This window comes from Vanessa cardui, chromosome 4 (genome assembly GCF_905220365.1).
Source record: "Vanessa cardui chromosome 4, ilVanCard2.1, whole genome shotgun sequence".
NCBI lineage: Eukaryota > Metazoa > Arthropoda > Insecta > Lepidoptera > Nymphalidae > Vanessa > Vanessa cardui.
Genome location: NC_061126.1, coordinates 9,309,818 through 9,324,117, shown reverse-complemented (window position 1 = coordinate 9,324,117; position 14,300 = coordinate 9,309,818). Strand labels below are relative to the sequence as shown.

Sequence of the window (14,300 nt, the reverse complement as noted above, 5' to 3'; positions counted from 1 at the left end):
TTCGAGCGTCTACAGTTTTAGCCACTAAAATAAAGAAGCAAAGCCAAAGCCAAAGATTTCACCACATTTATAATGATTAAAACATTCCATACATACAAATATTACATGCAAAATGTAAGGATATTTCTTAAGAGCTAAAGTTCTGAAAAACAAAAACAATGTGCAACATTAGTATCACGGAATAAAACAACAAATAACAGTACTCAGTATTGTCGTTCCGGTCTGAAGGGTGAGTGAGCCAGTGTAACTACAGGCACAAGGGACATAACATCTTAGTTCCCAAGGTTGGTGGCACATTGACGATGTAAGGAATAGTTAATATTTCTTACAGCGTCATTGTGTATGGGCGATGGTGACCACTTCCCATGGCCCATATGCTCGTCCGCCAACCTATACCATAAAAAAAAAAACACGACTGACCTTGTCGAGGCTCTGTATGAGCTGGCACCAGGAGGGTTCGATGACCTCGACGCACATGTAGTACTGCAGGTGTTGCACGCAGCTCAGCATGCGCTGGCGCAGCGCGAAGGCGTCCGCGTACAGACGCGCCTCCGAGAATCGCTTCACAACCTTGTTGTACAGCCACACCCTGGGCGCCAACTCACGCATTACTCACTGACTCACTTATAGCATTTACTCGCCTTTGCACTTGGCATAGTGTATAATTACCGACCGAATGAATAAATTTTTGACAGCTTTTACAATCCACGATATTTCTAATAACTTGTTTTCCCACCATAATAAAATTGTGGAGTTTGCATGCTTGATGACATTAATGGACTTTCTAGGGTCGTTTTTATTTTGACGGTACTATATAACACAGAATAAATCTGAGTACCAAATAAGATAATACCAATAGTAATATAGTTTTAATTAATAAACCGGAACCGGAAACATGTTTTAATTAATGGTTATAAGCTAGACGCTAAGATTGGACAAGTTAAAGAAGATTTATAGTGTTCATTAATTTATTTATTGATGGCGTGAAAACCAATTACAACAAGTACCAAGTTTGCACAATCAAATCACTAGTAGGAAAAACCAAGAATATAAATTTATTTCTTGTACCAAAAAAGATTCTATAAATTCATGATCACTTTATTAAAATCCATTATCCATTTTGGAGACTTAAACGACATCATTATTATTCTAAGCTAACTATAAGATTCAGCAGCTATTTACGTATGGCAAATGATACAACCACATACGGAAACAGAATAAGTTCTGTTACATTAATCGCTTTTAAATAATCATAGTAAGAAAAATGCTGCCAAAACAACCTCGTTCGAAAGCAATGTGAGTACGAAAACATTCACAATTTAAACAACCAGACCAACAAACAACACATATAGCTAATATAATCATTTTTTACGATTAGAAACTATACCTATGCCAGCACATAAGAACAACTAAAAGATAGGAGTAACAACTGTTTATATGACCGCAGTACTTGTGCTGTAGACTTAGTATGATAACATTCTATTATGTGAACTGACCTGCAAAGTAATCTTTCCACGTGTTTGCAATAGAAGAGGTGCCTGAATATCATCTGATAGCACGCAATGGCCTTATGGTTCAATATGAGTGACACCGGCCACTTCACCTCCATTCCAAATGAAAATGTTTCAATTCCAGTCAGTGGTAGACAGTCCTTATTTTGTTTGTACTCTGGAAAAATACAAACATACAATTACACAAGTAATTATTTTTTAAATTTATTTCATAGACTATATGTTGAATAAAATTAAACTTTTTTTATAAAGACAGTCATCTGAAGACATGACTTAATTCTCATTGATACATGATAATAACATAAGAAATACTAATAGTTCAAGTAATCATTATTACACATCACAAGTTTGACAAACAATTTAAATTATAATTTTTAATGGAATAAACCAAACATTTCCAAATTATTTAATATTTTTTTTTATTAATTATAAACAACTTACCTTTCTCCTCTTCGGTTTCAATTGACAATATTTTAAACATTTGGAACTGTAAGTCATAAGGAAGCAGTTCCACCCTCATATCTTCATTATAAGGATCATGACTTGCCGCAGACAGCCTGGAAGAAATTGAGTAAAAAGGTTACACATTTAATAAGACTATTTTAGAGATATAAATTGATAACAGATGATTTAAAATGTTGTGTTAAAAGGGTAAGTTTATTGTAGAAAAAGAAAAAAATACTATGATTGATTTAAGCAATAAATGAGGATTGACTAAATAATAGAATACATTTATATAATATATAACATATTGGCTTTTAAAGAAGCTGGCTCTGGAAACAAAACGATACCTACTCTTTGATCTTTGAAAATAATTGGTTAAAAATAAATTACTAAGTATCTATTTATCGTAATAAAACATGGAAACAATTATTGTTAAAGTAAAACAAAAATTAGATACATATATCTGTTCCAAATATTAAAATAAAAGTTTACCTTAAACATAATCCTAATAGTGACTCCAGTTTCGATGGTATGATATCATCAATTTTCTTCGATAGCTCTTGTTCTGTAGCATCCAAGAATTGTACGATAAAATCGCCTTGACTCATTAAGAAATAATTCTTAACAGATTTCAATCTACCCATCAAATCGTATTCCTTCAATAACAATTCCAATAAGGACTTGCTCGCAAATGCATATGCTTTTTGAATTATTGCACCATAGTTTTGCTCTCTCAGGGAATATTTTATTTCTTCTGTATTTGATTTTGTTATTGATTTACCTGGGAGATCAAAATAAAGTGAAAATGTAAGAGGTTGTTATTATTTACAAACCACATGCAATAGGCTATTTGACAATGCGAAAAATAAATGGTGAATTATTGTAATCAGTGTATATTATGAGTTTCAAAATGGTTATTTACTAACAAAAAATGAAAATAATACTTAATTCATTCAAAAACCCATAAATAAAAATGCATTTTTCAAACATTTGTCATGTGACACATTACATTCCTCATTGGACGGGCTTATGATGAAGTCACTTTCTTGTAAACCTTGCTTTTCTTCTATATGTAACACAGATTAAAATACAGGAAAGTGACGTCACCGACCCCGTTGCAGCGCCATATTGTCCAAGTAGCGTTTTTGCGCGCTATTTAAATATGGAATTTTTAATATGATATTTTTCAGCAAATATGTACTAGAAATAAAAAAACACAACTTTTACTGGGTTCCTTAGCTTCTACTAAATAATATAAAATCGATTTTAAAAAAGAGTCAAATAGCCTATTTGTTTGTTGTAATTAAATAAAATTTTAATAAATAAGTAAAAAAAACTGTACCACATTGACTAATAACATTTAAGTATTTCCCAGTACGAAGTATTATGTCTGCAAATTTGTCAAGGAATTTTGGTACTCTGTCTCTTTGAACACTGTAGCGTTTCTCCCAGTAATCAGCAGAATAATCAACAGGTAACTCTTCTTTGTTTATCAATTCATTGTCCTCTATCATAAACTCCTAGAAAACAATATATATTAGTAGTAATTTCACATTGACGATATAAGGAATAATTAATATTTCTTACAGCGTCATTGTCTATGGCTGATGGTGACCACTTTCCATCAGGTGGCCCATATGCTCAGACGCCAATCTATACCATAAAAAAAAAAAAAATAGTAATTACTACCTGCTCAATTACAATGTTGGTGCATTTAAATCATTCTTATACATTTTTACAAAAATGAAGAACTTTAATAGATAACATATTTGTAATACCATGATTTTATTGGTTATCATACCTGGAAAGGATCGACAATAGTACCCTTGTGAATCCATTGATCTAAGATACTAAGATAAGGCCGACAGGAGCGCTCAGTAAGGAATAAAGATATCTCTTGCGCTCGAGCATCTCCCATCAAGGTATTTGTTTTTTCATGAAGCACAGTTAACACTGCACCCCCTCTTAGTTCACTCTGAAATTTCTTACTATGTACACATATAACCTTTTTAGCATAACTTGTTAATTCTTAATATTGAAGATTAGGGAAATAAGAAAATTCTGGTCTAATTGTTAATTAAAATATTATTTAAACTTATATGATGAAGGTATTCTAGACATTTTAAATATTTATTTTAGATATCAGCCAATTTAAAGTATATTTAAAACTAAGCTTTTTATCAATGTTGCTGCAGGTCAGTCAGAAGTTTTCTTAAGTCCACACTATAAATTATGAAATATTGTCATACTAAATTGCTTGAGTCAACAACAACAACAGCCAGTAAATTCCCATTTAATACTTACTTTTAACATTTAATGCTTACTTTTAATTAAAATGTCTTAAGGTTTAACTTTAGTCAACATACATAATTATTAAAAACATTTTAAGGGTTTTTTATTCAAAATTTTTATTTATAAAAACAAGTTAACAGTATTGATAAAAAAATAATTGATTACCTTTCCAATGCTGGTAACAATAGCAGCCAAAACCTGCATAGTGTGCATAGTAGGCAGTACAAAATACCAAAGTTTCTGCAATGTCAAGTTTGTAGACAAATGTTCTGTCTCCAGTTGTGCTATCATTGTCTGAAACATTAATTTAGCAATTTTAGTTTTAATACTAGGTCATAGTATATAAAAATTTATTGGCCGACATAATTGTTTGTGACAACCTCAACAATCATCATCCTAATTCAGCCATTTTACACAAAATCGGCTTTAATGAGGTAGGCTTGGGTATTAAACACCCAAGCCTACCTCATTAAATTCATTAATGTAAAGTTTATCAATTTGCTTAGTATGTAGTATACAAAAATATTATTTGGAAAGTGCTACATCTTCAGTTGTATAAATTTCATGTTTAATACTTTAGTAGTTTATTGTTATTATTTATCCAAAAAAAAAACAATAATATAGAATATCACAACTTACATAATAATCCTTTAACAAAACTTCGATAGCAGCCACTAAAGCATGTAAAACTTGCCCAGACCACATATTACAGTGTTCTATAAATCTCCGAACTATGGAGTAGTTTGAGGCTAGTGGTAACATCTGCTGCACAATTTGTTTGAGAGCATCATCTAAGTCATCTGATATTAAGAATGTACGGGGATCATATGTATCTTTTGCTGGTTTCGCAACAATAAAATTACCAGAGATTCCAGAGAAGACATATAAAAGCTCGTCTATAATTATATTCTCTTGAGATGTGACAGGAATCCCGGCTACAATAATAATCAACAATTAATCTTAATAATCAAACATTCAACCATTTTTTAAATATAAATCTGACAACTTTCTTACATTAAGAAAAGTAAATATTAATTTTTTGGCTTTAATTACAGTTTAATAATTTTGTGTTTAAAAAAAGGCACACATACAACTTTCAATGAGTAGTAACTTTTTTAAAAGTTTCTCCTAAAATTTTTGCTGTCTAAGAGATTGTTGTCCATGATATGGGCATAATTACTAAGTATGTAAATAAGTAGAATAAAGTCTTTATCAATTTATCACATTTTTAACAAAATAAAAATAAAATTTTCCATACACAGTTTAAGAAAGTTTTATATGATATTTTGTTTGTAATTAATTTCATAGAAAACATTATTGTAAAATGTATTACTTATATATTTGTACTTACTTAAAGACAATGTTATTGGTAGTGATTCTTTGGGAAAGTCCCAAGACATAGCAGGATGATCTTTTTGCCAATTTGGCAAATCAAGACTATTATACCAGTTTGGACGCAGCTTTGACTCCTTCTCTTCAAATGACTTCATGACTAATTTTTTACTTTCATCAACAGCTTTAAGTAATTTATCCTTTATCTATAACATAAAATATTTGTAAGTCTTATTTTTAACATTTTAATTATTTTAAAAGTACATTTACTTAAATGTTTAATAAGGAAAATGTGTGCTAAGTTGTACAATTATACTGTAAATATGAAATGAAAATTTCTATAAGAAAATATTTATTGATAAAATTTTAATTTCAACTAGATCTCACTATCTTGCTTTAGTTTAATTTAATCAAATATTGGCTTAACAGATCTAATTTCAATATTTTTAAACATCTCACCTGTGGCACATCTTCTTTGGTGATCTGATGTTTGTTATCACCTAATACAGGTTTTGGAGCCACTTTTGGCTTTGATATTCGAGATTTCTTTTCATCACAAACCAATTTATAAAATAGTAATACAAGATCCGACAAGTTATCAGTGCTGAGAAAAACATTAAGAATTATGATAGTTTCATACAACAAAAAGTTAAGAAATATATTTTATACATTTCAATAAAATAATAGAACATACTTGCGATTTTTTAATTCCTCATACTTTTTTAAAAATACTTTTGCGTTACATGCCTTCAGCGCTAATCTTTGTGCGTATTCATTCACTTGTTTTGAAGAGAGATTACTGTTCCCATAATTGGGGTCGTTTTGAATATAGTCTAATACCGTATCTGCTTCTAAATTACATCTGGAATTGAATTAATTGAGCGTGATAAACAAGCGTAATTGCACTAAAGTATCTCCAATTATGGTTTTTAAAAATTACCCTAAAGCGTCAAGAAGCTCCTTTATGGTGCTGTGCATCTTATCTTTAGGTATTATACAATTTTGAAACATTTATTATAAAAGCTGAACACAAATATCTATACGCTTCATTTATATTTTTTTTGACAGTTCAGATGGCATTATTGACAGTTATCATAACAATTTCAAAGATATGCGGTCCAATATACGCATTTTTAGTAATGAAAAAATGTCCTTCACTTTATGTTATTTTACTAAATCCTTTGATATGATATGTACTTCATTAAAATATTTCAAAATATGATACAATATTTTCTCAGATTATTCCGTTAATGGTTGATCATATAAAATAATCTTCATACCTATGTATGAGATAGTGGCGTTAGATGGCACTAGATGGCGTTAAACTGTTCAACTAGAAACCTATAATTCTACCCGTTAAAATTTAAATTGAAATATTATCAAAAATAATTTTAATGGACTACTATATAACCATTAAATTCAAACAAATATAATTATCATGTATGAAAAAATTGATAATTTAAAATTAAAAAATAATATTATAACTATAAGTTTTGTATTTATGTATAACCATGTAGAACTGATATGATAATATCTAAATTAAGTTTGTAACTGTACACACAATTTTATCCTGAAAAAGATCATGCAAAACTTTTTGTAAGAGCCTTGTTACTTGCATATTCGTCGTTTTTATAGAGGTGTACACAAATTTTTTTGGAGATCAGCGACCGCTCCCTCCTTCCTAGTGAATTTCATGTGTTTGTATAATACATGAAGCAATATTTAAATTCAGAGTTTCAATCTACGTTTATGAATACTTACTACATATAACACTAGTTCAATTAATTTGTTTATAGAATAAAAGTGAATTATTGCACAATTAATGAAACAAAAACAGTAAACTTTGTTATCTCTATTAGTAAATACCTTACATTAAGAGAAGTAAATATTATTTTTAATACTTGTGTTTAGTTTTACTTATTATAAAGAAATTATTTTTATAGGGAACTGAAATAAGGTACTCATACAACTTTGAATGAGTAATTATTATTTTTCATGTTATTGTAAATGTACTAATATTAAAATGTGGCATTTGTCGAGTCCCAGATGAGGGTACCTCAAACATAAGTAGGTTTTCCAATAAGAAATAAAATTATCTCAAAGTCAAAATATTCTTGAAAATACATAGAACATTTAAGAAGAAGGGAAATTATCTGCACAAGACATACATATCACAGGGTACAAGAGTGTGCGCTAACAAGAGTGCACTATAGAAAATTCGACACAACTGGAAAGAATTTTGGCAAATACTTTAACTTGTTATTGTTTAAAAAATGAACGAAATTTTCCTAAATTTTTATGTTTATGATTTCTAACATAAACCAGTAAAAATAATTGTGACAACCAATAAATGATATACAAACATTCATGACATTCATTGTATAAAAAAATATTTTATAAAGTAAAAAAAAATTAAAAATGTAAGTATAAGTAAAATTCAACTTTCTTTGAAATTGATCTTTTACAACATTTATTATACTTATTAATCTTAGAAACTTTCAAACTTAACAAAATTTATTATATTCTTAAAATAATGTTACATTCGAAAATATTTTAGGAATTTTATATTTCTCACCACAAGTTATTGAATTAAGAACTCGTAAATTAAAATGAAATGTGATGAAATGAAATGAACAAACAAAAATACACTTTAATTACAATAAATTCCTCAGCCGTGTACATATTTTTTCGAACTAAAAGTTCGTTATTTAATGATAAAACACTCAAAAAATATATTATTCTATCGTTGAAGTGTATAATATACTATAGCCTACGAATATTCAAGATACTTTATAATAAAGGTTTTAGAGGTTATTTATTATACGTATAATACTTAGAAAAGGTTTTACAACATAATATTACTTACTATAATTTAAGTAATGTTTCATCCGATTCAAATTTAGAAACGTGAATTTCATGTTTTTGTAACAGATAATTCGAATGACATGTGATTCTTTTCAATGAATTATAAATAAAGTACACAGACTTTTTTACTTGGTGGTAGGGCTTTGTGCAAGCCCGTCTGGGTAGATACCACCCGCTCATCAGTTATTCTACCGCCAAATAATAGTACTCAGTATTGTTGTGTTCCGGTCATGTTAGTTCCCAAGGTTGGTGGAACATTGACAATGTAAGGAATAGTTTATGTTTCTTGCAGCGTCATTGTCTATGGGTGATGGTGACCACTTAGCGTCAGGTGGCCCATGTGCTCGTCCGCCAACCTATACCATAAAAAAAGACTTATGTAGTAAGTGAGCAGAAAATAAGCACTTACGCCCAACATAATATTAAGCAGGCACCCATTATTATTTTTTGATATAATTTTATCGAAAAGAACGTGAGATTTTATTCAATAACAAAAGTGACATACAAAAGTATATAAAATAGAATAAAAGGCGGTTTCTCTCAATAAATGTTGTGTCAACTTATAACAATCGCCGCGTCCCGTTTTTTTATCTTTGGCGGCAAGCGCGGCGGCTCTTTGTCAAAACTTCGACAGACATTTGCAATGGAACTCAAAGGTTCTGTTTTGATTGTTTGATATGAAAACTAAAGAAATGGCACTTGTAAGAAATTGCCGATTTATTGTGTAGTACTTGAGAACAACGCTTTAATATGATATGTTGACAAACAATGAGAGCCGTGAACTTAAGCTTTGGCTGTGAGTTGGTACTTTTTTCGATTTTTTAGAGTTCCAATTACACATCCTTTATTTTGATTTACAACAATATTATACCTTTTTTGTGCTTTACAAAAACAACAAAGTGAATTATATACCATTTCTTTGTATACCTATATTAAAGTCGCAACAAGTTTTAAAACAACAATTAAAAATATTGTGTTATCTAGCTAATATCGTAATTTAAATATTTCTAAGGTTATCAAAGACAGTCTAAGTTTTAACTTTTTTTTAATTTGTTAAATAAAAATACTAGCATTATAATTTAATAATAACTACAATTATTTTACACTTTGAAGAACTACAAGCAAAATAATATCGAAATATATCTAAGAAATAAAAATATTTCATGTCTACAAAACAGTTTTAAAAATGACAAACGTCTTTAAACACCTGACTTTAAAGACCCAATGAAAAACAACGTGGCTTTGAAATCAGTTTCTGTGATGTTGGATTCGGTTCACGGGATCAGACCATTCTTTAGTTCGAGATTTATGTGAATTATATGGCAGGTCTATAAATGCCGCACTTTTATTGGCCGCGAGACATTTACTGATTATTAAAGTGGATGGTGATGCGGAAGAAGCTAACGATACGGCTTCCTAGAATGCCACTAGTAGTTCATTATTATTTTTAATGGCATATCTAAAGCCATTTATAAATTCTACTATTTTATAAAGGTTTTACGGAAAGTTTATAGTTTTATATGATACTTCAAAGTGCGTTAAACCCTTAGTCCCGACCGAGGCATCCGCATAGCCGCATGCCGACTCGTGCGTTTCGACATCCAATCTGAATTACAATGTACGGAATTTACAGACTTCAACCGGTCCCTCTGTGTCCGTATCCGAGCGGAATAAGAAGCAGCCTTACTGTTAACTCTATTGTTCGGGAACATACACTAAACAATGTATTTTTGCCCAATATGGAAGCGCGATTATGTCAACGGGTGTGTTCTGTTTTTAAATAATGACAAATACTGTGTATCGAGAATCTTAGAGGGCATCGGTGTGTTTTCTGCATTTTAAGTGGTTTATATGTTATGTAGATAGTTTTTGTTAAGTATCGGAGTGGGCGCCTCTTATGTTTTATTTACTAAATGGACATTCGGTACATAACATTTATGTACCTAAAACCATGTTATGGGTAAACATTGAATCTAATTTATACATTATCAATTTTAAGAGGACGACACGACGTTTTTTATTACAAATCATATTAGAATTATGAACTCAATGGAGCTTTACGAAACTTGTTCAGAGCGATGACGCAATAGTCTAATTATTTCCGCATCGGTACGGCTGACACTATTTAATACGACGTCTGTAGGACCAGCTGGGGATTGCGTCAGCGGAAAGGTTGCGGCACTTGTGGTTACATCAAGTGTTGCTTACGCCTCCTTCAGTTACCCAATACGGATGGAGATAAGCTTGCGGCAATCCTAAGTTCCCGTACTCTGATTCAGGAAGTCGTGGAAGCGCCTTATGCTTCCGTCATTACAATGTTTGTGACCTCATTATTTAAAGCATTTATTCAACAATGTCTAATGTTTCCTTATTTGAGAAATGTTTTGAAAATTACAGAAAGTAAAAAGTAAATTCATTAGACATCCAACTAATAGGACCTTTTAAAGTTTATAAAATCCTTTTAACTCACAAAGCATGCTAACAACAGCTTAATATAGAATGCTCTTTGGACTATTTTTATGTGAAACCAATAATGCCTTGAATAAAATACTGATAAGCGAATCCTAGAAAAAGTGCTTTCGAGAATATATATTATACTCTATTAAATTATTCATAACATCAAACTTCATGCGCACATACTTAATTAATTGAAAAAAAAAAGATTGAATATCAGTTTAATAGTATTTCCATGGGCGCTACGATTTCCGGTGCTTTCGTGGAAATGGTCATTTTCGCGGTAAATATTATGCTGTGACCGGTATAGAGGTGCACGTGTCAGCGGGAGGAGGGGTTCGAGTCGGTGACCGCGCGTGTTGACTTGCATAAGGACCCAGGAGCCGCTGTCAGCCAGCCTTTGTATTCTAGTAAGGTCGCGGTCGCCCAACTAGCGAGAATGGCACAGAATTATTGACGTTGACACTCTTCGGGTACCTGTTGTTAACATTTGTCATTTTAATCAATTGTTGTTGTCATTGGATATGAATGCGGCCACTCAATGCATACGTGTTACGTGTGGCTTGCGTGTAATATTTATTAATAAATAGAATATATTATAATAATATGCAAATTAGTATAATTGTGCATTCGTTAATAATTTATTTTAAATACAGTAAGAATCCGCCCTACTAAAGAGACATGGTACGAGTGTTCATAACATTTGACATTCAAACTTAGTTCACTGTGCTGACCTGCTGCGTACAGATATTTCAATATTTATTTGAAACCATATGCATTTTCTAGTAATTTTATAATATTTGTTCGAGATCAATGTAGGTACTATATTTATAAACACCTTAAATACGGCATAATTTGATAATATTAATGGTCATTTGTATCCTACACAAAAAATAATCAACTTGAGTCATCTTGACGCCCCGATTTTTATTATAATTGCTAAAATAATTTACAAAAAAATTTAGTTTCGGTTGTATCATAAAAAAATTAGGGAAGTTATTAGAAACCTCCTGAACAATTTAAACCTAAGTTAATATTAGTTTTTGACACTAAAACTTACTCATTATAAGATTACTATTTTCATTATTTAAAATGAAAATAGTAATCTAATAACGAAATTTATGCCGTAATAATAACGGCATAAAAACATCAGGAATGTAATTTAGTTTAGATTAGTATTGTAGTTGTAGTATTTGAAATAAGTCGAGTGTTTTTTTTTTAAGTACCTAGGTCGCGAGAGAGTGATAGAACCTACACAGAAAACCGCAAATAAAGCACAAATCCAAATCTTATGTGTTACATATATTGACTTGTACATCTTCGCAGCTTGCTGATTTGAAAAATAAAGCATTGCTCCCATGTGAATATACAAATTAACAGAACTATTAAAGTCTTTATAATTGTACTGTGGACCTCTAAATCATAATAAAAGATTAGTGAATGTTGTAGGGCAACACTAACTAGAATATAATGTGAAATAAAATACACTAAATATTGTAATAAGATAGTTATCAAATGAAATGTTACTCAAATTGTTGAGTCATTTGAAAAACCGAAACAATTGACTTTCTGAAGAATTGCAAACAGTCGCACGGTTTTAACATTTAATTTTAGTAAATACATGTCTCTAAATTATTTTTCATTGATTTGAGTTATATATTATAATTATTAATATTAGATGAGACATGGATTATTGTGATAGTTTATATGAATTATACTATATATTATACAGTTGGGATACAGCCTGCTCTTTCTTCTCTGTCAAACTTTTCAACGCTGGTCTCCTTCGCGAAAATAAGCGAAACACGAGTGACTAATTCATCACGAGAACTCCGAAACTGTCTGAAAAGTCAGATTGACTTAAAATTTAGCTCAGCTATTCCTATCATGACGTAGCCGCTCACTAAGAAACGATTACAACACTTGAGAGAGGTACTTAATAGTAAATACTACTTAATAAAGCTTGTTGTAAACTTTGTACGAATTTTTATCCTTTTGAAGTCGGAAAAGACGACTAAAAAATTAAAATCGCACATTCAGCATACGAAAATTCATTTATTTGAGAGAAAATGAGTGCTTCGGTAGATTTAATATTTTACTATATTATTGTACTGTTATGCAACCACTTACCTTTCCGCTTAAATAACAAAACGGATTCAATTTCCAGTTATTTACGAAACAAGGCGTAACAATAGTTATCTTTCACAACAGTAGTATTCTGATAAAAATATAATAGATTATGAAGAGAAATTAGAGTCGAGATGGCCAAGTGAACGCGTGCATCTTAACTAATGATTGCGGGTTCAAACCCAGCTAAGCACCGCTGATTCATGTGCTTAATTTGTCTTTATAATTCATCTCGTGCTCAGCGGTGAAGGAAAACATCGTGAGGAAACCTGCATGTGACAAATTTCATAGAAATTCTACCACATGTGTATTCCACCAACCCGCATTGGAACTGCGTGGTGGAATATGTTCCAAACCTTCTCCTCAAAGAGGGAGAGGAGGCCTTTAGCCCAGCAGTGGGAATTTACAGGCTGTGGTTGTTGTTTGAATGAATGAATGAATGAAATGAATGAAATATACTTTATTGTACACCAAGCAAAGTACATAAAATTTTAAAACAGAAAAAAAAAAAACAATGTTATAGAGTATACAATCGGCGGCCTTATCGCTAGAAGAGCGATCTCTTCCAGGCAACCGGTTGGCATAGGACATTATAATAAATAAATAAATTTAGGGTGGAGGTGTACTATAATACAAACATAATAAAGTAGTAAAAATAATACATACCTATATAATGAGAAAATACACACATAACTATTAAGAAAAACATACACACAATTTTAAAATAAATGAGGATTGGAGGAGGAGAAAGGTAAGGGATGAAAATACGATTTCAAGTATCAATATAATATTCGAAAATGCGACGTTTAAATATTTCTAGAGATTTAGCTCGACGTACCGCTAAGGGCAAGGAGTTCCATAAGCGTGCTGCGTTAATTGTAAAAGATTTTGAGTAACAAGTTGAAGAGTGAGAAGGGATACTCAAATTTAAATTGTCCTCGGAGCGCAGAGAGCGACAATGAGAAGCGCCAAGGAACTTAAATCTCTCTTTTAAATAAAGAGGAACTTTTGGATTGAATAGGATACAGTAAAGAAATGATAGAATACGAGTATTCCTGCGAAGGCGGACTGGAAGCCACTTGAGCTTTTTGCGAAATTCAGAAACATGGTCATATTTGCGAAGCCCAAATATGAACCGTATACAGAGATTTTGAATGCGCTCAAGTTTATTTAGTTGCTCCTCGTTTAAATCGAGATAACATACGTCGGCATAATCTAAGATTGGTAATAGGAGAGTTTGTGCTAACGTAATTTTGGTAGGTATGGGCAAAAAGT

General features: G+C 31.0%; 1 protein-coding gene across 1 annotated transcript; it reads right to left on the bottom strand.

The window, feature by feature from the left end:
* Nucleotides 1–127: 127 nt before the first annotated feature.
* Nucleotides 128–6,651, bottom strand: LOC124544232 (gamma-tubulin complex component 2-like). Its single transcript, XM_047122703.1, has 13 exons — nucleotides 6,520–6,651; nucleotides 6,274–6,441; nucleotides 6,039–6,183; nucleotides 5,599–5,785; nucleotides 4,887–5,182; nucleotides 4,413–4,541; nucleotides 3,757–3,930; nucleotides 3,298–3,475; nucleotides 2,448–2,736; nucleotides 1,953–2,068; nucleotides 1,497–1,668; nucleotides 421–589; nucleotides 128–142 (listed from the first exon to the last, which is right to left on the bottom strand). Exons 1-13 carry the CDS (start codon nucleotides 6,588–6,590, stop codon nucleotides 128–130), a joined length of 2,109 nt encoding a protein of 702 aa, XP_046978659.1. The 5' UTR covers nucleotides 6,591–6,651.
* Nucleotides 6,652–14,300: the final 7,649 nt, after the last annotated feature.